The 27,999-nt window shown below is 46.4% G+C and overlaps 1 protein-coding gene across 1 annotated transcript; it reads left to right on the top strand.

Moving 5' to 3' along the window:
• The first annotated feature begins 8 nt into the window (after window positions 1–8).
• On the top strand, window positions 9–27,997 carry LOC106608762 (chromodomain-helicase-DNA-binding protein 3). The gene is given in 40 exon segments (XM_014206887.2): window positions 9–691; window positions 3,169–3,302; window positions 3,464–3,643; window positions 3,743–3,867; window positions 4,091–4,313; window positions 4,316–4,388; window positions 4,506–4,684; window positions 4,821–4,953; window positions 5,422–5,603; window positions 5,797–6,069; window positions 6,146–6,349; window positions 6,583–6,800; window positions 6,921–7,052; window positions 7,257–7,353; window positions 7,544–7,735; window positions 8,117–8,317; window positions 8,544–8,681; window positions 8,904–9,025; window positions 9,280–9,453; window positions 9,716–9,857; window positions 10,227–10,358; window positions 10,594–10,711; window positions 10,843–10,967; window positions 11,311–11,542; window positions 12,656–12,825; window positions 13,082–13,259; window positions 13,614–13,679; window positions 14,156–14,244; window positions 14,428–14,561; window positions 14,776–14,920; window positions 15,390–15,588; window positions 15,832–15,998; window positions 16,113–16,482; window positions 16,665–16,802; window positions 17,289–17,397; window positions 17,826–17,958; window positions 19,840–20,035; window positions 20,704–20,867; window positions 21,065–21,191; window positions 24,870–27,997. Coding segments are annotated over 40 exon segments (6,507 nt in total). The 5' UTR covers window positions 9–528; the 3' UTR covers window positions 25,100–27,997.
• Window positions 27,998–27,999: the final 2 nt, after the last annotated feature.

Here is a 27,999-nt window from a genome sequence, read left to right on the forward strand (position 1 = left end):
TACGGTGGGGGCTTTTAAGAATACTTCATAGATTTGTGTCGTGTTCTGCAGTGTAGAAAGGGAGCGTTGTTTCGTGTGATCTTGAGGCACAGTTACCAGGCAAGTCTGCCTTCGTGTCTGATTTTTTTTTTGGGGGGGGACAAACAAGTAACAATTTATACAAGCAGTCATACACCCCCTTTCTTGTAACAATGTGAATGTTTTTTGAGGAGGGAGGGGTGCGCGGAGAGAGGGAGAGCCAGGCAGAGAGCGAGAGAGAGAGAGAGAGAGAGAGAGAAAGGAGGAGGGGTGGTGGGGGGGCGTTCTGCAATAATATAGTCAGCCATTTTTTATGTAAGGGGATTTTTCTTATTGGGGGGGTTGTTAAAAAATAAATATAAGGGCGGCCATCTTTGTTTCCTTGCGTTGTAGTGTAAAATATTCCAAAACGCCCCCCACTTTTTTTCTGGAGTCGATTTGAATATTAAATAAATATCATAATTCCGGAGGATTTCTGATTTCGAGTACGGAGCCGATGACAGGAATATAATGTCCTCTCCTCTCCGGTCCTGTGAGGAATACAAGGGCATGTTGGTTAATTCCAAGGGAGGAGATTTTGATGAAGAAGAGGACGACGGAGATCTAGACGAGAACGCAAGCGACATAAACTCGCCGGCGGCGCCTCGAGAAACTGCAACACTAGCCGCGCCAGGTAGGCTATACTAGGCTACAGGAGACATACACTGGCGAAAGACTCGGGAGCGCGCACACAAAATAGAAACACATACTCCAAATTGTGAAAAAAAGTAAGACAGGACACATTGTGCCGCTCATCTCAATAGTTATCTTTTGCTACAATATAATTAGTTGCGCCCCGGTTGCTCCAGAGGATAGCGCAGCTTTGAAATAGAAAGAGTTAAGGATTCCAACTTCTAAACCAACTTGAGAATGCTCTTTTCGTTTTATCCCATATATATTGCCTACAATGAACAAAGTTGATCCTCCTCGACTTTCTTTTCATCCGTATAATGGTGCCACATTCATAAATATAAATCATATCTCAATATGAATAGGTCGACGTGAAGGGTAAAGCTCACGACATCACTGTTAGAAAACATGGACTCCCCAGCAATACGCTTTCTGATAGTGATCTTTAGAATAGTGATGTGTAAGGCGTAAGCGTTAAAACCGGATGATGGAGTGAGAGCTGGCATGACAGCGTGTAAATAAACTTGACCCTACCCCCTGACTGTCTCCACACTGACAGGGACGGTTCATGATAGGACACTGACACTCTACTCAAGTTATGAATAGAACCGTTATGTGTCGCCCACAGGGCCTTTGTTTTCCCTCTCTTTTCGTTCATAGCAGACTAGCACATATTTAACAAGTAAGCATGTAATAAACATAATAAATATAGCCACATAAAAGAAAGGACTTGCCTACAACAATGTAATGTGCAAAACATTTTTTTTCTTCTTCTCAAAATAAGTTTATTTTTGAGGGACTATGATCAGGCCTACCTGGTTCCTGAAAACCTACTAACGGGCTCGCATTATTTTACAGTTCATTTGAATTAGTCTAATTAAATAGAATGCATGTGCATGTAGCCTATTCAATAGTAGCATTCGATAGGCTATTGCATATCATGATTTTGGGACATTCAACAAGGGCCCATTTAGAATCACTGAATTGCTTGTCTCGAGACGGACAAGCGCGCGAATCAATTAGTGCGCTTCCCGCCGTGGCCAACCCCCAGCGACCTCCGCCAGCGGTTGTCGCTCTTGTGGTCAGGACCCAGGTTTTGGAGTTAACGGGAAGTAGCCTGGGGTAGGGAGTTGTTTCAGTCACAGATTACCCATTGTATTGACTAGATACTCAAGTGGCCGCTCTATCAATAAAAATACATGTAAATAAAATGGAAGGCAGTCGGGAGGAGGCAAGAGCAGGTGGGAGCATTTTAGCCAATGAGAGGGCAGATACGCCTGCGAACAACAGGCACAACTCCGATATAAAGTGTTTTTTTTCTCAAAGTTCCCGGTATGTCACATGTGCTACTTATATCAGTACACTAGTAGCAACCTAAGCATTACGAAACTTCTATTCGATCAAATAAGCCACAAGTAACAAATAAGCCTTTACATATTTGTTTAACCAAATTCGACACTCTCATTGATCTCCATACAAACCCCTCGCTTGGTGAGCGAAAAAAACGGAAAACCGCCACCTGCTGGAGAAGACAGATTTTGGGCCTAGTTATCCCTCTCGCTTCGCCTCTTCCTCTCCGGTTCAGTTCATCAGATATAGACAGACTGGCTTGCGGCCTTAGAATCACCGAGCCCCGCGTGCGTGCTGCTGCCGCCGACGGGCTGCACTCTGCAGCAGACATATGCGGAGACCTTGCTTGGGAGCGCGCTGCGTGTTGTAACCCTACTGTAGGCGCCCAACAAAGACAAACAATAAAAACGAACTAATGTATACGATGTGCATGGTGGCCGTAAGCGATAGTGATGTGTTTCCCCTTTTCTCCACCCTCCTGACAATACATAGGCTTATCTTTCTCTCACTCTCAAAAAGGCAACTGTCTCTCTCTTTGCCCAGTGAAAAACCTGAATAAAGGGTCGAAAGACTCATTTGGAAGTCCCTTGAAAACTCACTAACAGATCCTCAAAACGTTCGGTGGTGTTGTCTTCGAAATAAAGCTATGACATGTTTGATTGGTTTATATTTCCCCAATTGTTTATTGCAGGACGAATATATTGCTATGGGTATACATGTATTATAAGCCTTACTTTAATGACAGCCTCAGTTTTCAAATACCACCATGAATACTATTATTGTGTGCTATACAACTATAGACAGTTATGGCTTTGCTTTTCATTGAACTAATACCAAGCAGCTGTCAAATACACTTATCTGTCAAACACACTGACTGGAACGAATTGAACATTTGTCAGAATTCAGTCAAGGTAGAAAGTCATGTTTAGACACTAGTCCCTCCCATAACACATGTGGTGTCAATGCACACATCACAGCGGGATGGTGAGATGCTTCTGTTGTGCTTAATTGTGTTCAGAAGAGATTAGATTGACAATTCAAAGCCTTCAAAGAGGATTATAGTCAATATGATTTAGTCACAACTCGCTCTCTTTCTTTTCATCCACATCTCTTCTCTTCAACCTGCCGTAGAGGAAGAAGGGGAGGCATTGGACAGGGACAGTCTAGGGAGGAAGAAACGAGGGCCCAAGAAGAAGAAGGAGACAAAGAAGAAGGAGAAAGAGAAAGAAGGAAAACTCTCCAAAGCTAAAAAACGGAAAAAGATTGTAAGCTTCTCGGACATGACCATATCACTCCATCTATAGCCATACTTTCTGATCACACTTCATTCTATTTTCATGGTCCCCCCCCCTTTTACGTTCTCTCTCTTTCTTTCTCCCTTTCTCTCTTTTCCTCTCTCCCTTTCTCTTCTCCTCTCCCCTCTCAGGACAGTGATGTAGAGAGAGACTCGGAGAGAGAGAGAGACTATGGAGAGAACTCTGACAGTGCAGCCAGCATCTTTGCTTGTGAGAAAAAGAAGAAGAAGAAACACAAGGAGAAGAAGGAGAAAAAAAAACAAAAGATGAAAAAAGACAATGGGGACAGCATGCAAGAGGAGACAATAAAGGTAAGGACACAACAAAAAAGTGTTGTCATTGTTTTGCTTCTACTTGGCCTCTCTGATGGCTCAAGTCTAGCGCTCTGATTGGTTGTTTCCTTCCACCAGCCTATAGAACAGAAGACGTCGGCCCAGCTGGCTAAAGACTGGGGTCTGGAGGATGTGGATCATACCTTCACTGAAGATGACTACCGCACACTCACCAACTACAAAGCCTTCAGCCAGTCCATGAGGTACTGTGGAGATGTCACGCAGCTGACTCTATTTAACTTGAAATCAGACAGGGCCGGTGGCAGAATGTTTAGCCTAGAAACATGTAGCTTATTGCGCCTCGTTCTCAGTCAAAGGGGACAATTTACTGAGTTATTGATTGAGATTAGATTCCTAACGTACTCATTTAGCTTCCCCTCTCCCCCTACTCCTCTTCTTCCTCGTCTTCCTCATCGCCCCTCGCAGGCCCATGATCGCCAAGAAGAACCCAAAGATCCCCATGTCCAAGATGATGACCATCCTGGGGGTCAAGTGGAGGGAGTTCAGTTCCAACAACCCCTTCAAGGGCTCAGGTGCTGCGGCCGTGGCAGCTGCAGCCGCGGCCGCCGCCATTGCCGTCGCCGAGCAGGTCTCCGCGGCAACCGCTTCCCCATCCCCGGAGCCCCCTCCGCCCCCGGAAGCAGCCCCAAACCCCCCCGGCCGGCCCCCCAGCCACCACCCCCGCCGCCCCCACTCCGCAAGGCCAAGACCAAAGAGGGCAAAGGTTAGAAAAAGATGAGGGCGGAAGCGTCTATTGTAATAGTATGTGTACAGAAGCAGGGTTTGAATTGGAATGGGTTTGGTCCTAACCAATTGCCCCGGTCCTCTCCCTGTTTTTCAGGCCCTGGATATAAGAAGAGTCGCAGTAAGAGTCCTCGTGTTCTGGCTGAGAGGAAGAAAGCGGTGGCAGCGGCTGCGGCAGCAGCAGTAGCGGCGGCAGCAGCAGCAAAGGCCAAGAAGATGGCTCCCATACGCATCAAACTAGGGGCCCTAGGCAACAAGAGGAAGAAGAGCAGCTCTGTGAGTTTCACTATGCTATGTAATGTATATGGATGTATAGATGTGCTGTGTGGGCTACTGTCTGTGGGAGCATGCAAGTGTGTGAGAGTCGACAGATTTGACTGTTTCCCTCCCTCCCTCCCCCCCTCCCTCTCAGAGTGGTGATGATGTTGAGGAGGAAGATTCGGAGCAGGAGGACTCCAGTGTCCACAGCTCCTCGGTCCGCTCCGACAGCTCGCCCCGCGTCAAGAAGAACAAAAGAGGACGGCCCGCCAAGAAGAAGAAGAAAAGTAAACTAAATGTTCCTCAGAAAAAGTCAACTCTCTTTTCTAATCTGGTGTCTCCCAATCTCTTCCTCTTTCTTTTTCTCACTCCCTCTATCTCTTTCCCTCTCTTCTCTATCTCTCTCTCTCTTTCTCTCGTCCTCTCTCTCCCGGGTCTCTCTCTCTCTGCCTCATCTCTAGAACCTAAAAGGGTTCTTTGTCTGTCCCTATAGGAGAACCCTTTGAATAACCCTTTTTGGTTCCAGGTAGAACCCTTTTGAGTTCTACCTGGAACCAAAAAGGGTTCTCCTATGAGGACAGCCGAAGAACACTTTTGGAACCGTTTTTTCTAAGAGTACCTTGCGTCTCTCTCCCTCTTATCTTTCTCTCCATCTTTCTCTCTATGGTCTCTGTTTCTCCACAACATCTCTCCCTCTCTCCATCACATTGTTATTCTCCCTAATTTTCTCCCCCACCCCTCTCTCTCTCTGTCAGTGCTGGGTGAGGGTGATGTGGAGGTGGATGGTTATGAGACAGACCACCAGGACTACTGTGAGGTGTGCCAGCAGGGAGGGGAGATCATTCTGTGTGACACCTGTCCCAGAGCCTACCACCTGGTCTGTCTGGAGCCTGAGCTGGAGAAGGCCCCCGAGGGCAAGTGGAGCTGCCCCCATTGTGTGAGTTACTGTAATGCTCAAAATTGGTTGTAATCGTCATGTCTACGATTGATTTATATTATTGTATGGAATAATGTATTACCATTTCGCACCATATACACACTATTCCTTTAAGTGCTCCTCCACCTATTCATTCTCCATGGTCTCATTCTCCTCTCCTGTCCTCCTCCTCTTCTCTTCTCCTCTCCTGCAGGAGAAAGAGGGGATCCAGTGGGAAGCGAAGGATGAGGACTTTGAGGAGTTTGAGGAGGAGAGTGAGGACATGGTGGTACCAGAAATACCTGGGGTTGGACTGCTGGTAGGACTGGAGGAAGAGGAGGATGAGCACATGGAGTTCTGCAGGGTCTGTAAGGATGGGGGGGAACTATTATGCTGCGACACCTGTCCCTCCTCCTACCACATCCACTGTCTCAACCCGCCCCTGCCTGAGATCCCCAACGGAGAGTGGCTGTGTCCGCGCTGCACTGTAAGTCATGTTTGTTTGTTTCTACTTTGTGTGGAGAGCTTTGATTCTATTCTTCATTTTCGTCTTCTTCCCCCAGTGTCCTAGCATCAAAGGCAGGGTACAGAGGATCCTCCACTGGCGATGGGGCGAGCCCCCCGATCCTGTACCCGTGCCCCCCGCCCCCGATTCCCCTTCTGATGCTCCCCCGCCACCCCCCATGAAGGGCAGGGCTGAGAGGGAGTTCTTTGTCAAGCTGGCCGGACAGTCCTACTGGCACTGTACCTGGATCACTGAACTACAGGTATGTGTGTGTGTGTGTGTGTGTGTGTGAGAGAGAGAGAGAGAGAGAGAGAGAGAGAGAGAGAGGCTGAGAAAGAGAGTGAAACAGTTGGAGAAGAGGCTGATGAAATAGTATGAACAGCTGAAATGCTTGGCATGCAAGTGTGTCTACCACCTGTCTGTCTTGACTTCCTTGTTTTCATTGAACAAATGTTCTCTATTCCTCTCCTCTTTTTCATCTCTCCATCCGTCTAGCTGGAGATCTTCCACTCTGTGATGTTCCGTAACTACCAGAGGAAGACAGATATGGATGAGCCTCCCAGTCTGGACTATGGGTCGGGGGGAGAGGAGGAGAGTGTTAAGAGTGAGAAGAGGAGGCTGAAAGACCCAGACTATGCTGCCCTGGATGACAAGTTCTATAAATATGGCATCAAGCCTGAATGGATGATGGTCCACCGCATCATCAACCACAGGTATGTGTGTGTGTGTGTGTGTGTGTGTGTGTGTGTGTGTGTGTGTGTGTGTGTGTGTGTGGGGGGGGTTATTGATTGGTATGTCTGCAGTTGAGGCCGTAATGTGTGTGTTTTTCCCAGTGTGGACAAGAAGGGAATATACCACTACCTGGTCAAGTGGAGAGACCTGACCTATGACCAGTGCACATGGGAGAGAGACAATCTGGAAATGCCAGAGTTTGTCATCCACAAGGCCAACTACTGGGCACACAGGTACTAGACTACTGTACTGGCCACCTGGCATCCATGTTGGCACCAGACACTAAAACATTCAAACTGTCTTTGTATTTATAGACTCAATATGGGAACCGTGGAAGTTAATCTCACACCAAGTTTGTCCAACTCTGTAGGCTATAGTATATGGCTCTAGGACACTGGATTTGATAGGTTGATAGGTTGATTAATTGATTGATTCAGGGATGAGGTGATGAAGGAGGCCCCAGACATGCCGAGGAGGATGAGGAGCATGAGGATGGAGGAGAACGAAGACCCCCACAGATCACCTGTCAACGACGTGAGTTCTGATTGGCTCACTCACTCTGTAACAGCCACATCTATTGGTCGTCATTCTGGTAGCCAATCAACTAACACTTCCAAGTCAAAACTCTACTATCCTTCTTTACTTGTATGCCAATTATGTTGGTCTCATTTTTTTCCCCTTACATCAACATCCCGCCTACTCATTCCTTGTCTTTATCTTCCAGCCTACGATAAAGTACGAGGAGCAGCCAGACTTTGTGACGGCGACGGGGGGCACTCTGCACCTGTACCAGCTGGAGGGGCTCAACTGGCTGCGTTTCAGCTGGGCACAGGGCACTGACACCATCCTGGCCGACGAGATGGGGCTGGGCAAGACTATCCAGACCATCGTCTTCCTCTACTCACTCTTTAAAGAGGTAGGACGCCACTGTCAGGTGGCTATGTGTACTATGTACACCTGTATTTGGTATTGCCAGTGCTTCTAGTTCTTGTTAGTGCTTCTAGTCCTGTGTGGCTCAGTTTGTAGAGCATGGCACGTGCAACGCCAGAGTTGTGGGTTTGATTCCCATGGGGGGACCAGTACGAAAAAGGTACGAAAATATTTGCACTCACTACTGTAAGTCGCTCTGGATAAGAATCTCTGCTAAATGACAAAAATGTAAATTGCAATGCAAATTCCTTCTTAACGTATTCTGCTCTATTCTATGCATTACAATGGGTCTTTCTGCATCACAGTCACCACTGGAAATATGGTCCATCTCTTCCCTCCCCTCCCCTCTTTCCTTCCCCCCACCAAGGGCCACACCCGTGGCCCGTTCCTGGTGAGTGCCCCCCTCTCCACCATCATTAACTGGGAGAGAGAGTTTGAGATGTGGGCCCCGGACTTCTACGTGGTGACCTACACAGGGGACAAGGACAGCAGAGCAATCATCAGAGAGAATGAGCTGACCTTTGACGACACGGCCGTTAGGGGAGGGAAGAAAGCCTTCAAACTGAGGGTGAGGAAGGGGGGGACGGAGGGAGGGAGGGAGGAGAGGAACGACAAGGGTGATAGAAAAGAGATGAGAGAAAGCTCCAATCTTTGTATCCTTTTATTACGACCTCGACTAATCTCAGCATCTCCTTCCCTCCTCCTCCTTCCACTTCTCTCCCAATACAATCTCCCTTTCCCCCCCCCCCACATACCCCTCTCGATCTCCCTCCCTCTCTTTCTCTCTCCTCCAGAGAGAAGCCCCAATAAAGTTCCATGTCCTGTTGACCTCCTATGAGCTGGTGACGATAGACCAGACCTCCCTGAAGTCTATAGACTGGGCCTGTCTAGTGGTGGACGAAGCCCACCGCCTCAAGAACAATCAGAGCAAGGTTGGCTCCCTCTGTTTGTGTGTGTGTGTGTGTGTGTGTGTGTGTGTGTGTGTGTGTGTGTGTGTGTGTGTGTGTGTGTGTGTGTGTGTGTGTGTGTGTGTGTGTGTGTGTGTGTGCGTACTGTATATAACCTTACTGAATTTCCTCTTGAAAGACAATAAAAGTCATAAATGAAATAATCAATGAATTATTGCCTGCGATTTCTCTCCTCTCCCTGGTCAGTTCTTCAGACGTCTGAATGACTATAAGATTGACCACAAGCTGCTGCTGACTGGTACTCCTCTACAGAACAACCTGGAGGAGCTGTTCCACCTGCTCAACTTCCTCACTCCCAACCGCTTCAAGTAGGGCCAGCCTCACACACACATATTCACTCATAGAACCACATACACATAACATGTACCTATAGACTGATACACACTTGGACGTGCTGTATGTATAGATGCATACACTCGTAGAAACACGCTAACAGACATAACCAGTCACACATCTCTACCTCTACTTACATGTTTTCAACCAAAATGGCCCCGACTCACCTGGCATCCTTTCTCTCTCGCTCTACCTCCCTCCCTCCCCCCTCCCCACCCTCTCTCTGTAGTAACCTGGAGGGGTTCCTGGAGGAGTTTGCCGACATCTCCAAGGAGGACCAGATCCAGAAGCTGCATGACCTGCTGGGCCCACACATGTTGAGGAGGCTGAAGGCTGACGTCTTCAAGAACATGCCGGCCAAGACAGAGCTCATCGTACGAGTGGAACTCAGCCCCATGCAGAAGTAAGGGTTGTAGGGAGGGAGGGAAAGAAGGAAGGGGTAAGGAAGGATGAGAGGACAGGAAAAGAGAGAGGTAGTGATGAAAGAAAGGTCATAAAAGAGTGAGGGAAGAGCGTAAGGAAGAGCGGAAAGAAGAGGGGAGGGAAGGTGAATAGTGTGGAAGATGGAGAGATGGAAAAAGAGAGAGAGAGGTAGTATTTGACTTGTTAATCGTAAAAACAATCACACACTAACTGTGCCCATCTCAATTGATGTATTTTAACAGGAAATACTACAAGTTGATTCTGACGAGGAACTTTGAGGCTCTGAACTCGAAAGGAGGAGGTAACCAGGTGTCTCTACTCAACATCATGATGGATTTGAAGAAGTGTGCCAACCACCCCTACCTCTTCCCTGTCGCCTCCATGGTAACTATCGTCATAATTATATAGTCATTTATGTTACAGGAATACTGTATCAACATTTTCCACTGTAAGACTGTAATTAACCTCTGAATTGCAGTACAGTGACACCTTCTGGTAGGTTTGAGTATTATAGCTACAAATGTATCCAGCCTATTACAGCTTATTACAGTCCAGGGGGGAAATGTAGCAATATGCATGAATGTAAATATGTCTAAACATAGATGTTTATGGAATAAAAAAAGTTGATATTCTTTCAGTTATTTATCAGATGACCTTGTCCGAGGATTTAAAATAAGCAAGTTCAGTAAAGAAGCTATATCTGTGTATATGTCATCACATGGACACGGTGTGTTGTCTTTACCGTGGTATTAGGAAGCCCGTAAGACTGCAAGCGGAGCGTACGAGGGCACGGACCTCACAAAAGCTTCTGGGAAACTGACTCTTCTGCAAAAGATGATGAGAAAACTGAAGGACCAAGGACACCGCGTGCTCGTCTTCTCACAGGTTGGTACACACACACACACACGCACACACACACACACACACACACACACACACACACACGCACAGCACACGCACGCACGCACGCACGCACGCACGCACGCACGCACCCACGCACGCACGCACGCACACACACACACACACACACACACACACACACACACCGGGAACTGTTAGCACTTCCGTAACCATTTCTCTGTTCTCTCTCTCTCCTCCCTCTTTCTCCTCTCTCTGGTAGATGACTAAGATGTTGGACCTGCTGGAGGACTTCCTGGACTTTGAGGGTTATAAGTACGAGAGGATCGATGGAGGAATCACAGGGGCTCTGAGACAGGAGGCCATAGACAGGTTCAATGGTGAGGGAGACACTCATAGTCTAAGGGCTCTATAAACAAAAGCCACGCCTATAGATGAAAGGGGCCTTTTCAGTTTCTTGTGAGATTTGGGTGTGTGTAATACAACTCCACCCTCCCTCTATCTCTCTTAGCTCCTGGTGCTCCTCAGTTCTGTTTCCTGCTGTCCACCAGGGCAGGGGGTTTGGGTATTAACTTGGCTACAGCTGACACCGTCTTCATCTTCGATTCAGACTGGAACCCCCACAATGACATCCAGGTAGAATGTCTGCCATTCACTGCCATTCTATAGCCCACAATGCACTCAGACCTGCCATGAATCTACATTTCCATCAATGGAAACAAGTCTTGACAGCATTCTTGTATCAAATCAAGTCATGTTTATTTATCATATGCACAGGATACACATGTACTTGCATGTTCCCTCTCGACAATGCAAGAACAATAAGAAATAATACAAATATTTTTAAAAGCTTGTATGTATTTTTTTGTCTTATCTCTTCTCTACCCCTCTCTGTCTCACCCCCCTCTGCTTCTTTCAATCTCCCTTGTCCCACCCTGCTGTCTCACTCCTCCCCCCCTCTACCCTCCCTCCCCCACAGGCGTTCAGTCGCGCTCACCGCATCGGGCAGGCCAACAAGGTGATGATATACCGCTTCGTGACCCGTGCCAGTGTGGAGGAGCGCATCACCCAGGTGGCCAAGAGGAAGATGATGTTGACCCACCTCGTGGTACGGCCCGGCCTGGGCTCCAAGGCTGGATCCATGTCCAAACAGGAGCTGGATGACATCCTCAAGTTTGGCACCGAGGAGCTGTTCAAGGACGAGATTGAATGTGAGTTATTGGCAAGCATTTTATGGCACCTGTTGATGTGGGATGGAAGGAGGATAGGAGAAAGGGGGAAGGATAGGGGAAGAGCAGGAGGAGGATGGAGGGATATCAGATGGAAAAATGCGAGGATAGGAGGCGGAGAGCTTAATATGAGGAGTTCTTTAGGTACTTAATATGAGGGGTTCTTTAGTGACTTAATATGAGGGGTTCTTTAGGTACTTAACATGAGGGGTTCTTTAGGTACTTAACATGAGGGGTTCTTTAGGTACTTAACATGAGGGGTTCTTTAGTGACTTAATATGAGGGGTTCTTTAGGTACTTAACATGAGGGGTTCTTTAGTGACTTAATATGAGGAGTTCTTTAGTGACTTAATATGAGGGGTTCTTTAGTTACTTAATATGAGGGGTTCTTTAGGTACTTAATATGAGGGGTTCTTTAGGTACTTAATATGAGGGGTTCTTTAGGTACTTAATATGAGGGGTTCTTTAGGTACTTAATATGAGGGGTTCTTTAGGTACTTAATATGAGGGGTTCTTTAGGTACTTAATATGAGGGGTTCTTTAGTGACTTAATATGAGGGGTTCTTTAGTGACTTAATATGAGGGGTTCTTTATGTTCTTAACATGAGGGGTTCTTTAGTGACTTAATATGAGGGGTTCTTTATGTTCTTAATATGAGGGGTTCTTTATGTTCTTAATATGAGGGGTTCTTTATGTTCTTAATATGAGGGGTTCTTTATGTTCTTAATATGAGGGGTTCTTTATGTTCTTAATATGAGGGGTTCGTTATGTTCTTAACATGAGGGGTTCTTTAGTGACTTAATATGAGGGGTTCTTTATGTTCTTAATATGAGGGGTTCTTTATGTTCTTAATATGAGGGGTTCTTTATGTTCTTAATATGAGGGGTTCTTTATGTTCTTAATATGAGGGGTTCTTTATGTTCTTAATATGAGGGGTTCTTTAGGGACTACACTTTCTTTTTTGGGGTTGTTACATACATCTGTATATGGAATGATTTTAGTCACATCTTCATCTTTGTTTCATCACCGTTTCCTATTCTCCCAAAGTCCTCTCACCACCACGTATGTCCACCCTCTCTCCCCTACGGTGTCCAGCGGGGGACAACAGGGACGATGAGGGCAGTGTGATCCACTACGACAGCTCGGCCATCGAGAGGTTGCTGGACCGGAGCCAGGACGCTACGGATGACACAGACATGCAGAACATGAACGAATACCTGAGCTCCTTCAAAGTGGCCCGATACATGGTCCGAGAGGAGGATAAGGTGAGGGAGGGAGGGAGGGATGGAGAGAGCAGGATAGAGAGAGAGAAGTGATAACATTGCTGTTTCAGATTACAACTTTTTATAAGCTTGCATCTATACAGAAATATTATATGGTACGTTGGTGTATTTTTGTTCCTCTTATGCTAATCTAAACTGTTAACACTTTCCATTGAACTATAGAAGAGTTTGTAAGTAGATTATATCACATTGGTTATATGTAAACTGTTCGTCCATGTTCTTGCATGTGTGTATCCAGATTGAGGAGGTGGAGCGTGAGATCATTAAGCAGGAGGAGTGTGTGGACCCAGAATACTGGGAGAAGCTGCTGAGACATCACTATGAGCAACAACAGGAGGACCTGGCTAGTAAACTGGGCAAGGGCAAGAGGAACCGCAAGCCTGTCAACTACAACGACGCAGCACAGGAGGACCAAGGTAGGTAGTTGGGAACCATCAGTCGTGGTTGTCACGGAGATGGGTGTAGGTGCATCACTATGGCAACCTGGGGCATCACTATGGCAACCTGGGGCATTCTGAATAACTTTTTGTTGTTGATAGACTTTGTGTCATGTCCATGTATTGGTTCATTCATGGTTGATAAAAGAATGTTGTGCTCTTTGTTAGATTTCGATATTTTCATACACGGTCTTTGTGCAATACGTTAGGTGATGCTAAAGTAATGCTGAAGCTTTGTTAAAGTATTGCTAGTAGTAGCCGCATGGGGATACTGGGCCTAGCCTGTTGACGGTACACCATGTGCTGTTTCAGACTGGCATACTGGTATTTCAGATAACCAGTCCGAGTACTCTGTGGGCTCCGAGGAGGAGGATGAAGACTTCGACGAGAGACCAGAAGGTAGGCCAAAGTACACAAGGCACAACACATTTGGAATGAACCCTTCTCTGTTGAATGTGTTGTGATAGATTATTTTATTCTCAATTTAGTGTTTAGATTTTAAAGGAGAGACTAGATTGATATTATGTCTGCTTTACTAGTACCCGTGCTTGACTTGAGCAGCAGCCCAGCGGCGCTAACTACTGGCACCTCAAATGTTCTACTGCTTGAGCTCCTGTTCTTCTTATAGAATATTAGCTCCAAAGTATTGTGGAGCTACTGCACCTAAATAGTACCGGCATCCAAACCTATTTCAGTCCAAGTCAACTGGTAGCGTAAGTACTATGCAGGTTACCAGCCACGCTCCTGACTTTCCTCCTCTCTCTCTCTCTCTCTCTCTCTCTCTCTCTCTCTCTCTCTCTCTCTCTCTCTCTCTCTCTCTCTCTCTCTCTCTCTCTCTCTCTCTCTCTCTACCTGATTCCTCTCTCTCGCTCCAGGTTCTCGCAGACAGTCCCGCCGCCAGATGAGGAACGAGAGAGACAAGCCGTTGCCCCCCCTGTTGGCCAGAGTGGCCGGCAACCTGGAGGTTAGACAAAATAACCTTCTGTTCTGCTGTGTATGGGTTATGAAGTCCTTATGTAGGTACCTTTCACCTGGGGCACAACTCTCTCGCCGTTCCCCCTCTCATGGCTTATGAACTGCATACGAATGCAATGTGTATGGGTTGTGAATGTGTTATAATGTCCTTATGTCCCCTCTACCCCTCTAGGTGTTGGGCTTCAACACGCGCCAGCGGAAGGCCTTCCTAAACGCGGTGATGCGTTGGGGCATGCCCGCCCAGGACGCCTTCTCCTGCCAGTGGCTGGTCAGAGACCTGAGGGGCAAGAGTGAGAAGGAGTTCAAGTGAGTGGAGAGGAACTGGGATCGTTTGCGTCTCTGGCTCCAGTATGCGCTTGCGCTGAGATCTTCTTATTACAATGTAGTTGCTGGTCCTTCTTTGTTTGCTGTTTTTTGAAACCTTTTTCTCTCGTCCCCCCCTCCTCCTTTTCTGCTCTCCTACTGCCTCTCTCTGCCTGGTTCCTCTCTCTCCCTCACTTCTCTCCTCTTTCTCTTTCAGGGCATATGTGTCTCTGTTCATGCGTCACCTGTGTGAGCCCGTGGCCGACGGCGCCGAGACGTTCGCCGACGGCGTGCCGAGGGAGGGCCTGTGCCGTCAGCCCGTACTGACCCGCATCGGGGTCATGTCCCTGGTCAAGAAGAAGGTCAGGGGTCAAAGTGTATCCTAGCAACCACAATGCTAAGCTAACAGGCTAGCTAGTTACATTTCAACCAATAGCAACTGTTTTTTGTTTTTTAGCACAGCTGTCACCCATTCAGACCTGTCAGACCAGAATCTAACAAAGGAAATCAAATGAGGAAATAGAGATATTTTACAGTCATTCGACCTCTTTCCTCTCCACTAAGATTTTCCCAGGCTGTGACTTCCTCGTGACACAAAGATACATCAATGAAAAGCCACAGAAATTAGAGCCCATTCTTCCCAGGGAAAGAGACTGTTGGCTAGACTAGAATTAGAACAGAAGAGTACAGAAAATAACAGTATAGGACAGTACAGAACAGTACAGAACAGCACAGTACAGTACAGAATAGAATACTTTATTGCCAGTCAACAATGATTGACAGCTGCATGGTCCTGTCTCTGAACCATCCCCTCCCCTCCTTTCTCCTCAGATCCAGGAGTTTGAGCACATCAACGGGCGGTGGAGTCTCCCAGAGCTGAAGCCAGAGATGAAGCCTGAGGCTCTGAGGCCAGAGGTCAGTGTGTCTTCCTCCTCCAGAGCCTCCTCCCCTGGAGGGACCATGAAGACCGCTACGCCCACCCCTGACCCCAGCTGTACCTCAGACAACACCCCCTGCACCTCCAAACCAGGTGGGTGAACAAAGTACACACGCACGCACGCACACACACACACACACACACACACACACACACACACACACACACACACACACACACACACACACACACACACACACACACACACACACACACACACACGTAGGCAGGCACGCAGCTCAAAACATATCCAGCAGGGGGCACTCCAAGTCTGACTGTGATAACTGTGTGTGTGTGTGAGCGAGGGATGACCCTCTGCCTGTGTGTTGTGTTCAGCTACCCCTGCTCCCTCAGAGAAACTAGAGAAGAACGGGAAAGATGGAGAGAAGGAGGAGGGAGAGAAGGAGGAGGGTAAGGCCGCGTCTGAGCCAGAGAAAGATGGAGAGAAAGAGACGGAAGGGGGTAAAGCGGTAGAGGGCAACAGGAGTGCAGATCCTGAAGTGGTGAGAGATTGAATGCTGTTAATTACACAGTTCTCAGTCTTAATACATCTTGCTAACTTACATACAGTTATACCAACGACTGTCACTGAACACTATGTTTTGTCCTGTCCCCAGCCTCCAATCCCTACGAAAGAAGCTCCACAAGATTTATCCCCTAGTACAACAACAGACAAGGAAGTGAGTGATACAAAAGAGGAGGGGAAAGAAACAAAAACGACTGACACCCCTCCGGCCCCAGTGGAGGAGAAGAAAGGAGAAGAGGAGAGTACGGAGGGCACACCGGGAGGAACAACTAAACAAGGGTCGGAGGTCAAAGATGAGAAACCAGGTAGTGTAACGCTCTCACCTGGAGAGAAGATGGAGGAGGAGGAGAAGGGGAGAGAGAAGGAGAACGACAAGGAGAGCGAGGAAGCCCCTGTCGCCACAGAAGCATCAGACAACAAGGAGAAGATGGACAGACAGCAACCCTCTGACATGATGAAAGGTGAGTGACCTCACCTGTCTGTCCATCCGTCCGTCCATCTGTCTGTACCTGTCTGTTAGTTAGTCAGTTCGTTAGTTAGTGACTCACTGACTAGTCACTGGTAGATATATGTACACTCTTAGGTATATTTCAATGGCATCCACTGATCTAAAGGAACTTGCTTGTGTTCTTCTTGGTCACAGAGGAAGTAAAAGGTGAAAAGGATGCTGGGAAAGAAGTGGCGAAGGAGGAGGTTGCCAAAGACACCTTGCCGAAACCCCCCATCATCCCCCCCGAGCGACGGCGCTTCATGTTCAACATCGCTGACGGAGGCTTCACGGGTAAATGACCCCTATCATATGACCCCTGTCATATCTGGTACTGTGTGTTAGAGCTGTGGCAGAACTCACTCTGTATCAAGGGTTGTTTCAACATTCATTCAATGTTATGTTGATATTCACCCACACTGAGCTCCACACACAGGGATTCAGTATCATGGGTTGCTTTAGCATGAGGGTTTTAACATTGACACAACGTTGTGTTGACTTTTTCCTATAGAGGTCCAGAACACCCTCAGTCAGTATCACAGGTTGTTGTTATAACATTGATACAATATTATATTGACTTTACCCTGCAGAGATGCACACACTGTGGCAGAACACACGTTGTTCATTTAACAGTAAAACAACATTATGTTGACGTTATAACATTGACATTATGCTGACGTTGTCCCCCTGCGGAGCTGCACACGCTGTGGCAGAAATCACAGGTTGTTTTAACATTGTTATAACTTTGACACAACATTATGCTGATGTTTCACCCTGCAGAGCTGCATACGCTGTGGCAGAACGAGGAGCGGGCGGCCATCTCCTCTGGGAAGATGAATGAGATCTGGCACCGGCGGCACGACTTCTGGCTGCTGGCGGGAATCGTTCTGTATCCTTGACAGCAGTTGCCAAGGAGACCGTCTTGTCGTGTTTATTTATTGATCTTGCTGCGGCAGGGGCTTCTTGTTAGAAGTCAACAAGTCCATCCACTGATGCCTTTGTATAGCAGAGAAGTATTAGAATGTGTCTGCAGAGATCTACACGCGGAATAGAGATTGGAAGTCCTTTCTGTTTGTTCTATTTCTGTGACTTTCACTAGAATTCCCAATCCCGAATCTAACCCTAGCCCTCCTAACACAAGAAACACTATAAAGATTTGAAAGAATTCGATAGGAATAAGCATGATGATGATAGCCCTATTCATAGGCTTAGTAGAAGTTGTGCTAAAATACTTATTACCACTGACAAGCTAGATGTTTGTTTGGGATTTGCCAATGATGTATTGAGCTTGTATGACCCTTGACCTCTCTGTATCAGTCATGGGTACGCGAGGTGGCAGGACATTCAGAACGACCCCCAGTTCGCCATTGTCAATGAGCCCTTCAAGTCGCAGGCCAACAAGGGCAACTTCCTGGAGATGAAGAACAAGTTCCTGGCCCGCCGCTTCAAGGTACGACACCACATGGCGTGACATAAAATGACATAACCTGACATGACATAGCATGACATGACATTGCATAGCAGTGTAGCATGGCATAGCATACATAGCGTAGAATAACTAAAAGGCCAGGAAACACTCTGGGCCTTACACATCACATGACATACTGTAACATAACCATCACATAACTATGACACCACACAACCATGACACAGACAAGATGAACACAATTCAGGACATACAAGGAGCTCCAAAAGTATTGGGACAGTGACATTTTGTTTTTGTTGTTTTGGCTCTGTACTCCAGGACTTTGGATTTGAAATGATACAACGACTATGAGGTTCATGTGCAGACTGTCAGCTTACATTTTAGGGTATTTTCATCCATATCGGGTGAACTGTTTTGAAATTCTAACAGTTTTTGTACATTGTCCCCCCATTTTAGTGGAGCAAAAGTATTGGGACAAAATCACTTATATATGTATTAAAGTAGTTAAAAGTTAAGTATTTGGTCCCATATTCATAGCATGCAATGACTACATCAAGTTTGTCACGCTACAAATGTGAGATGCATTTGCTGTTTGTTTTGGTTGTGTTTCATACCCCCCCCAAAAAAAATTTTTGTTAACCATGTTATTGTAATGGTGAGAGGTTAGCATGTGTTGGGTGTATGATATTTGTGCGTCTGTATCTTTCACTCATCATTCTTCACGATTCATTCAGGATTATCCATAGTCATGGTAGCTTCCACATTAACGTAGAAGTGTTTAGAAACATATTCTATTCTTATTTACAATAAAAGTGACTCCAAAATAACGCAATACATTATTTACCATTCATTTCTATTGGGCTCAAAATGATCTGAAATGCAACCAAAACAAACAGCAAATGCATCCAACAAATTTGTAGAGTCACAAGCTTGATGTAGTCATTGCGTGCTAGGAATACAGGACCAAATACCTTTTACTACTTCAATACACATTTAAGTGGGGCTGTAGGTAGCCTAGTGGTTAGAGCGTTGGGCCAGTAACCGAAAGGTCGCTAGATCAAATCCCCGAGCTGACAAGGTAAAAATCTGTCGTTCTACCCCAGAATAAGGCAGTTAACCCACTGTTCCTAGGCTGTCATTATAAATAAGAATTTGTTCTTAACTGATTTGCCTAGTTAAAAAAAAAGTGAGTTTGGTCCCATAATATGAGGGGGACTATGTACAAAAAGTGCTGTACTTTTGAAACAGTTCACCCGATATGGAAGAAAATCCCCTCAAATTAAAGATGACAGTCCGCACATTAACCTTATAGTCATTGTATCATTTCAAATCCAAAGTGCTGAAGTACAGAGCCAGAAAAATGTGTCACGGTCCCAATACTTTTGGAGCTCACTGTATTTAAGTACAGTTCAATATCTAATAGAACACATCTGTTTGAAAGATGTAAGCCTGAGACCCTATGAATGACAGATATTGAATTGACAGACAGATACCAGGGTGGTATTGCTGACCGGTGCGTTTGTGAAATGGCACTCATCCTGTTTTTGATGGCCTCACATGTTTCGTGCCCTGACCTCAACATCCGCATTCTCACTCACACACAATGATGGTGGCTAAAATAACACTGTAAATAGGAATATTTTTCCTAGAATTTCTCCCCACATCATCTGTCTTTTTCTGACTCATTCTTCTCTCCTCCTCGTGCCATCCTCACATTCTGTTTATCTCTCTCCTCTTTCTTCCTATTTTTTCTCGAACATCTTCCTCATTACGATTCAGATGAATTCAACTCAATGAAACTTTCATCCCATGAAATGCAGTACACACTGTACATGTTGGCCAGATATATGTCAAGAAGCAGTTTTATGACAATCCTTGATGAAAGAACTGACCCCCCCCCCCCAGTTATTAGAGCAGGCCCTGGTGATCGAGGAGCAGCTGAGGAGGGCAGCATACCTGAATATGACCCAGGACCCGGTCCACCCCGCCATGGCCCTGAACGCCCGCTTCGCCGAGGTGGAGTGTTTAGCTGAGTCCCACCAGCACCTCAGCAAGGAGTCCCTGGCCGGGAACAAACCTGCCAACGCAGTGCTGCACAAGGGTGAGGGACACACACACACAAACCCCCAAAACTCCCTCCCCTTTCTGTGTGTGTGTGTGGTGTGCGTCTGTACCCATTTATTTTAGAAATAAAGATAAAGAAACAATCTCCCAGACTACATCTTTTCAACGTTCTTTGACCTGAATCTGTCAGCCTCACAGAGCTGCTGCTGCCAGAAGCTAACATTTCACAATATCAACTTCAGGATAGAGTTGCAATCTCAGTTACCAGACTTGTTTGTTAGCTCAGAAAATGTCCTCATCCGATCTCTGATGAGTTGGTATGCTTGTATTGCTCATTTGAAAGGACAACATACTGGCTTGACTTTTTCAGTATTCTACAACAATCCTGAAAGATAGAGATACGTTTACACAAAATGTGCCATGTCGGTTTTGTGCCATTAAACAAAAACGAGCATTCAATATTGTAGTGCTTCAGTGGGGGCAGGCCTTTGCTTCCAACACAACCGATTCTACATGCCCTGTGGCCTAAATTGTCTCACTGTATAATGTAACTCAAACCTAGTGGGAGACTGATAGAGTACGTACTTGATGGTTAATACTAACACACCAATAGCTGCTTGTAATGGTTAACAGTGATTGACTAATCTAATAGCTGCTTGGAATGGCTAATGGAAGGAATTGACCGTTGAGTTGTTGTAATTTCAGTGCTGAACCAGTTGGAGGAGCTGCTGAGTGACATGAAGGCTGACGTGACGCGGCTCCCTGCCACACTGTCCCGAGTCCCGCCCATCGCCGCACGCCTGCAGATGTCAGAGAGGAGCATCCTCAGCAGACTAGCCAGCAAGGGTACCGACACACACACTCCCCCGGTAAGTAGACTGAGTACACACACACACACACACACACACACACACACACACACACACACACACACACACACACACACACACACACACACACACACACACACACACACACACACACACACACACACACTCAGGCTTCTAATTATTCTTTTTGATTTCGATCGATCATCAAATTGACAGTCTGTTCCCTCTCCCTCCAGACCATCCCTCCAGGACCCTACGCCACTCCTCAGAACTTTGGACCCGCCTTCACCCCCGTCCCCCCGGGAGTCTTACCCATGGGAGGGGCCAACTACAGCCAGATGCCCCCTGGATCTTTCGTATCAGGTCAGTGGCTACACTGTGCTGTAACACCCATTTACTGAAAAGGTCTTTCCAAAACTACTCATGAATGATGTTCCTATCAGTTAGAAGTGTTTTTTATGGGTTGCTACTCTGCAGCTGCTGCATTTCTTGCCGAAATCCTACATTTATTATCTGATAAAGTCAACAAGTCACTAGAATTCCTTCATCAGTGAAGCTTTGGAAAAAATGTGGTTTGTGTTTATGTGTGTGTGTGTGTAGTCGTTCCAAGTAGGGCGTCTGTACAGTCCAAGCAGAGAAGACAAATCCATTTAGCTTAAGCTGCAGTACCTCTGAGAGTATGTATTATACCAGTGTATTACCAGTGTATATTTATGTAGATGTAGACCTAATGAGGTATAGTTTAGAATGCGTTAGCTTCTGGCTCTGGCATCTTGGACAGATGGGTCAAATCTGTACCAGATAATGCATAGGAAATGTAGCATCTTTATATGGTCATACATTTTGTAGTGAGATATTTGCATCTGTTGCTATATAGTTCATTATTGTGAGGTTAATGCTTCTAGGCCTTTTTACACTGCGTTGTTCTTAGCCCCGGGCTAAGACTGGCCCTGAGCTAGCTTATCCTTTGTGTCACACAAGCATTTGTTAACCCTGGGCTGAGCTTTAGCCATGGGCTAAGGATTCACACTTGTATTCCAAAGCCCTGGGATAACAGACAAACACAACACGCGACCAACATTCTATCTCTGCAACGTGACCAATTTTCTAAGCAATAAGGCATTTATTAACATATTCATTTCCCTCTTGCTTCTAGCCTAGCGTTTTATTTTCAACAGTGATGGTTTGTATAAACCTTGCTGTCTGCCTGTCCGAACCTTCGGAAACAATTTTTCTCACTTGAAATGCGATCTTGCTCTGTATAGAGAATGCTGTGCAGGGAAGATACATCGACTTTTCTGATCCAGGCAAAATCATCCAACAATATTATTATCATGGATAGCTCTATACAATTAAATGTCAATAGAAAACCTATGAAAACAGACGGAAATGAAGCGTTTGCTGCCCTTCTAGCTGTAGAGTTTGTGGCTTCAGAGGCTAGCTAAATGAAACTCACTGGGCACAGATGTCAATTCAACATCTATTCCACGTTGGGTCAATGTAATTTCATTAAAATTATGTGGGAACAACGTTGATTCAACCCATGTGTGCCCAGTGGGAAGACGTTGGCCAGCCTGCGTAGCAACCGTTTTTGTTTCTGATCGGATTAAAGTATTTCGTTTTTTTTTTTTTGTCCTCAGATGGAAAGATGAAATAGTATAAATGTACTTATCAAAATAGTGTGCAGAACGCATCACAGGCATCACAAGCATATGCAAATGAAGAGGAAGTGCAGCTTTTGTGATTGGACAGTGACAATTCTATGCGTTATTCTCGACCCCGTTTCACACCGGCTATTTTGGCACCGTGTTTCTGGCGCTAGCCCCCGAAAAGCCCTGGGCTAAGGTTGGCGCTAGCCCACGTTAAAATGTGCATGTGTGAACACTCCATTAGCCCCGGGCTAAAATGTCTCTTAGCCCAGGGCTAAGTCGCAGTGTGAACGCGTCTAGGTAGTGTGTAGTAGTCACCAGTTTTTTTCTCAAATGGCACTGTGGGATTACTCCCTGGTTTGTAACATCCTTCTGAGCACTATTTATTGAAGAAAACTGAGTTGAGAACGTCCCCTCATCTGTCATGGCTCAATAAACCCTGGCAATGCCGGAGACACTTAGATCAGTGAGATCCACTTTATCTTTGTCTTTGTTTTCGTTGCTGTTAGTGTTGTCAGATTACCGCCTGAAGTAGTCAGGTTCACTGCTAATCACAATCTCTGATGTCAATATGTTTTTGTCACTTTGGGGCGGATCCCTCAGAACTGGAATGATGTCATTCTATTTCTATGGTCAATCCTTCCGCTTAAATTGAACTTTCACTTAGTCATGCATTGATGTCAATATTGGGAGATTTGAAAATTCTACTTGGTGGAAGGATTTGCCCTTTTATCTTTTCAATTGTTGAAAAACCTACAAACTGTTTTCTATTAGCTATTCTGAACCAAGCTTGCAAGAATATGAAGGTGTCCAGTACGTTGGAGCCCCACAAACAATTTTGGAAGAATATTTGCAGATGTTGATTTTTTCCTCCTAAAGGTTTATTCTACTCATTGGCATAATTAAAATATTCTCAACTCTCCACCTCAAACTCTCCACCTTTTTTTTTGGGGGGGGGGCTTATTGTCCAGCTCCTTCAGTCGTTTTTAAGTCCACTCCAACTGCCAACAATTTGTTTTCCCTCCATTTAGTTTGGCTACAGCAGATGTTGACCAGATACGTCTGCTCTGGAGTGTGTAACAGAACTCTAACAGTGATGAGGAGATATTTGGTAAACCTGATACTCCCCACTGGTATTACTCTGTATTGGGCCCGACTGATCCAGGATGCTGTGATCCAGGGTGCTGTGATCCAGTCCGTCTGTAGTGTGGACCTGCATTCCTACATCTTGATTTATGTATTTGCAGTGGGACCCATCAGTCTGAGACATAGCATTCTGGGAGATTCGTTTTTTTCTTTTTCTGAAAAATGTGCCGTTAGTTCATTTCGTAGCGCGTCGCGGTGCCAAGATGTAATTCAGTCTCCAGGGACTTTGTACAAAGGTATTTTAAGAGGACACCAAACCACACAGAAGTTGCTTGTGTAAACTCCTTGTTGTGACATGTGAACCAGAACTCTCTGAGGCTTGGCTGAACTGAATGCTGGGCGGAACGCTGGTGTTCAGAAATAGTCGCTAGATCACACACCGTCTGTCTGTTCTCTGTGGGTGTTGAGTCTGAGGGGACCGTGCTGAGATGAACGCTAAGCAGCTGAACACACAGACAGTCTGAACGAATGAATGCGCTCTCTGGGTAGAGCTATAAATATTTGGTATATGGGGGTGCGTTGGGTTTGTTGTCTTGATTAGGGTAGCTCTGGTTGGTCACCCCTTTTTACAGAAAAGGAAGAGAGGGAGACAGAGGGGGAGAGAGGAAGAGGAGAGAGAAGAGCAGAGGGGGCGAGAGAGAGCAGGAAATGATAGGAGGGGGGAGAAAGATGAGAGAGTGGGGAGAGAAGAGAGACAGAGAGGAGTGTGGAGGAGAGGAGCAGAGGGAGAGAGTGAGGAAAAACAGTGAATGGAAAAAGCTAACACTTCTATGACCTGATAATAACCTGATAATAACCTCACTTCAACAGTCTGGTCACCTCATCCCAGTCCTGAGTACGCAAAGCTGCTACTGAGTCAAAATAAACAACTTCTGTCTGCCCTGCGTCTTTTCTCACTGTGTAACTGTAGCTAACCTCGGTGAACTCCAAGCAAAACGTAAAGGCATTTCAACACACCTGAATTGTGACAACACAAACTTTCAACAACATTGACTGTCCCTCAAAATGGGTTGCCCTTTGGGAAGTGTAACAATGATGTTGTGGTTGTTGTTGTTTCCATGACACCTCGAGGAAGCTGACCCTCAGTAGTGGAGTTTTGAGGGCCAGACTGCCTGAACTGACTGACTGTCGCTCGTGTTACCATGGCGTTGCTGGGGTGTTGCCGTGGCGTTGACGTGGTGACCCCTACCTCTCCCTCCCAGTCCCACCCAGTCTCTACAGCTCTGCCGCTTGTCTGCCCCCACAGAAGCCCCAGAAGCCCCGGGTGGCGGCGGCGCCGGCTTCCTGAAGACCAAGGAGCACGACATCATGCAGCGGCAACGCGTGGTCGACCTGTGGAAGGACGGCAAATCGGAGGGGTCCATCGGGCAGGAGCTGAGGATGCCTAAGTCCACGGTGCACAGCATCATCGTCAAGTACCGCCTCAGTAACACCGTGGAGAACCTGCCCCGCAACGGACGTCCCAAGAAACCCTGAGGAGGGAGGGATGGAGAGATGGAGGGAGAGGTGGAGAAGCACAGAGAAAGACAGAATCCAAAAGGAGGAAAAGAGAAGAGACGGCACTTTGCAGTAAAGCATGGACGACGGATAGTGAGAGAGAGAGGGAGATGGAGGGAGGCAGGGAGAGAGAGAGAGAGAATCTAAAAGGCACTGCTTTGAAGTAAAACATGGACAATTTATAGTGAGAGGAAGGTGAATTGTCTGGCCAAAAAATAGAGGGGGAAAGAGGGAAAGAGGCCCGTAAGCTGACTCTGGGGGAGAAATGTTGGCAGAGAGAAAAAGGCAACGAGGAAAAATAGCGAGAGTATGTTAATGTAATCAAGAGAAAAGGGTTTCAAGAATGTAGGTATGAGCAGCTGAAAGAGAGAAACATGCAAAGAAAGGGGAGATTTGTTCTTTTTCATTCCTCCTTCTCTGCGTCAGACAAATCTACTGGCCCGTTTCTATCCCTTCTCTCTCCCGTTCTGCCCCAACGTTTCCCCTCCGGAATCATTCTTTATCCGACGGCTGAGTGAACGACTCCGCACTTCGACTCTGCACTCCTTCATTCTTCCACAATCCCTCTCTCAGTCCTGCACTCCTCATCCTCCCTCTCTCTTACACACACACACAGCAGACCTTGCACACAACATTACCTAAACCTACTAAGACTGGTCTCTCTCTGCACTACCCTCCTCTGTTCAATACAAGGCACTGCAATGCAAATGCAAGCCAAAGTGGACCATGCTGGATTTTCTCATTTCAACCCCCAAAAATTAGAATGAGGAAAAATTGTCCCTGGACTGAATCACCCCTCGGCATTCCAGATTCCAAGCCCAACCAAGCGTAAAGCAGCACAGATGTAGAAACAAAAGTACTTCCTGTTTTTATATTGTTGTCATCGTAATGAACCAATCAACATGAGATGTGAAGAGGACAGTGACCAATGGGAAGAGAGCTTGGCGTAGGGACCTGTATTCTTTGTATTGTATTGGCCAATCATACTTACTGTAGCACCTTTATATGGGGTCACTTTATCTTGATGGACGTAAGAAGGAAACGCAGGCAATAGGGGGTCTGGTATTGGGACGACGATGTGGTGTAGTGTCATGAAGTGTATACGTGTGAAAAAGTGCTCAGCTGGCGTTTCCTGTACCTCGAAGCACAAAGTGTGGCTTGACTTGTCGGCCCAAATTCTTTAATGGAATGACATTACAAAAAGATTCGATTGGATCTGCAAAAGGGAAAGTGATATTGTACAGGACATGCCTGTGCACACACACACACACTCATGCAGGTGCGAAAGTGTTGGCATACACACATGTGGGAATACACACTCACACACACACAAAAACAACTCTGATAGAGTAATTGTGGATATTCTTGTTATGCTAAGTCAAGCTGCAAGTCTGTCTCTCCAGGACTGCTCTTGTCCTAAATGGACAACTATGTCTACAAAACATCTGCTGCCTGCTCTCATTTTCATTGCCAGGTCTTCTCCTCCTCCTCCCTCTCTTTCTGGTTTTCATTTCTCTCTGAGGTGAATGATAGACTGCACCACGGCATTGGCTGTTTAGAGGATCAGGCCCACAAAGTCTTGACTGTCAGTGCTGTCTCATCTTATCTCTCTCTCTCTCTCTCTCTCTCTCTCTCTCTCTCTCTCTCTCTCTCTCTCTCTCTCTCTCACTCACTCACTCACTCTCTCTCTCCCTCTGTCTCTCTCTCTCTTTCTCTCTCTCCCTCTGTCTCTCTCTCTCTTTCTCTCTCTCCCTCTGTCTCTCTCTCTCACTCTCTCTCTCCCTCTGTCTCTCACTCTCTCTCTCTCCCTCTGTCTCTCTCTCTCTCTCCCTCTTTCTCTCTGATAGGCAAGAAACAGCTGCTCGAACAAAGGAAACAGGTAGAGCAGAATGAACGAGGGATTAGACTACACTCCTGAGAAGGGAGAGAGAGGGAGGGGAAAAAGAGGGGGAGATAAGTCAGAGTGAAGAGTTGAAAGTGTTGGATGAGTGCACGGGGTGACTTTGGAGTCAGAGCGAGAGAGAGGGAGGAGAGAGAGAGGGAGAGGGAGGAGAGAGAGAGGGAGAGGGAGGAGAGAGAGAGGGAGAGGGAGGAGAGAGAGAGGGAGAGCGACATGCTTGGATTGGTTTTGAGTGAGAGTGAAGTAGATGATATGAGGTATCTGAGTCAGGAAAAGCCTTTATCTTGTAACAGCACAAGTGATCCATAACATTCCCCCCACTCGCATTCTCTTTCTCTCTCGTTCTTGTTCTCTCCCTCTCTTTCCCTGTCTGTCTTTTTCTGTCTTTTTTCATATCCCTCTTTCTTTCTTTTGTCTCTCACTTTTTACGTCTGTCATCTCCCTTTCTCTCCCTCTCTTTCTCTAAACCCCCCACCCCTCTCCCCTTCACTCCAACTATCCAGCTTTATTTGTATTGCTGGTAATCAGATTTGAACTCTCACACACAGTCACACAGCACTAAGTTAAGTAGTCCCTCTGCCTTCCTTCCCTTCCAGTGGCCTCCACTGGGCCACATGCCATAAGGTTTCCCTGTTCCCCCTCTGTCTCTCTCTGGCTATATGTACAGCAGCTGCAGCCACACCAGCAGTAGTTATCATATCATCACACCCACCACTCTTGTACAGTACACTATCAGTACTTTGATATACGGGGGTGTTATGACAATTTATGCCTTCCCGGGGGCACGCCGCTCAGAGCAGACAGGAGCTGCCTGTGTGTGTGTGTGTGTGTGTATGTGTGTGTGTGTCCTCAAGAAGACCCCCATTAAACTATATAAGCTGTTTTTCATTCGTATTGTTACCATGACATTTAATGTATGATATTCTGAATGTATATGCAAGCTCGCTCATTAAAAAGGTTGCCATAAGTGCTCGGTAGC

Source organism: Salmo salar, chromosome ssa07 (genome assembly GCF_905237065.1).
Source record: "Salmo salar chromosome ssa07, Ssal_v3.1, whole genome shotgun sequence".
Lineage (NCBI taxonomy): Eukaryota > Metazoa > Chordata > Actinopteri > Salmoniformes > Salmonidae > Salmo > Salmo salar.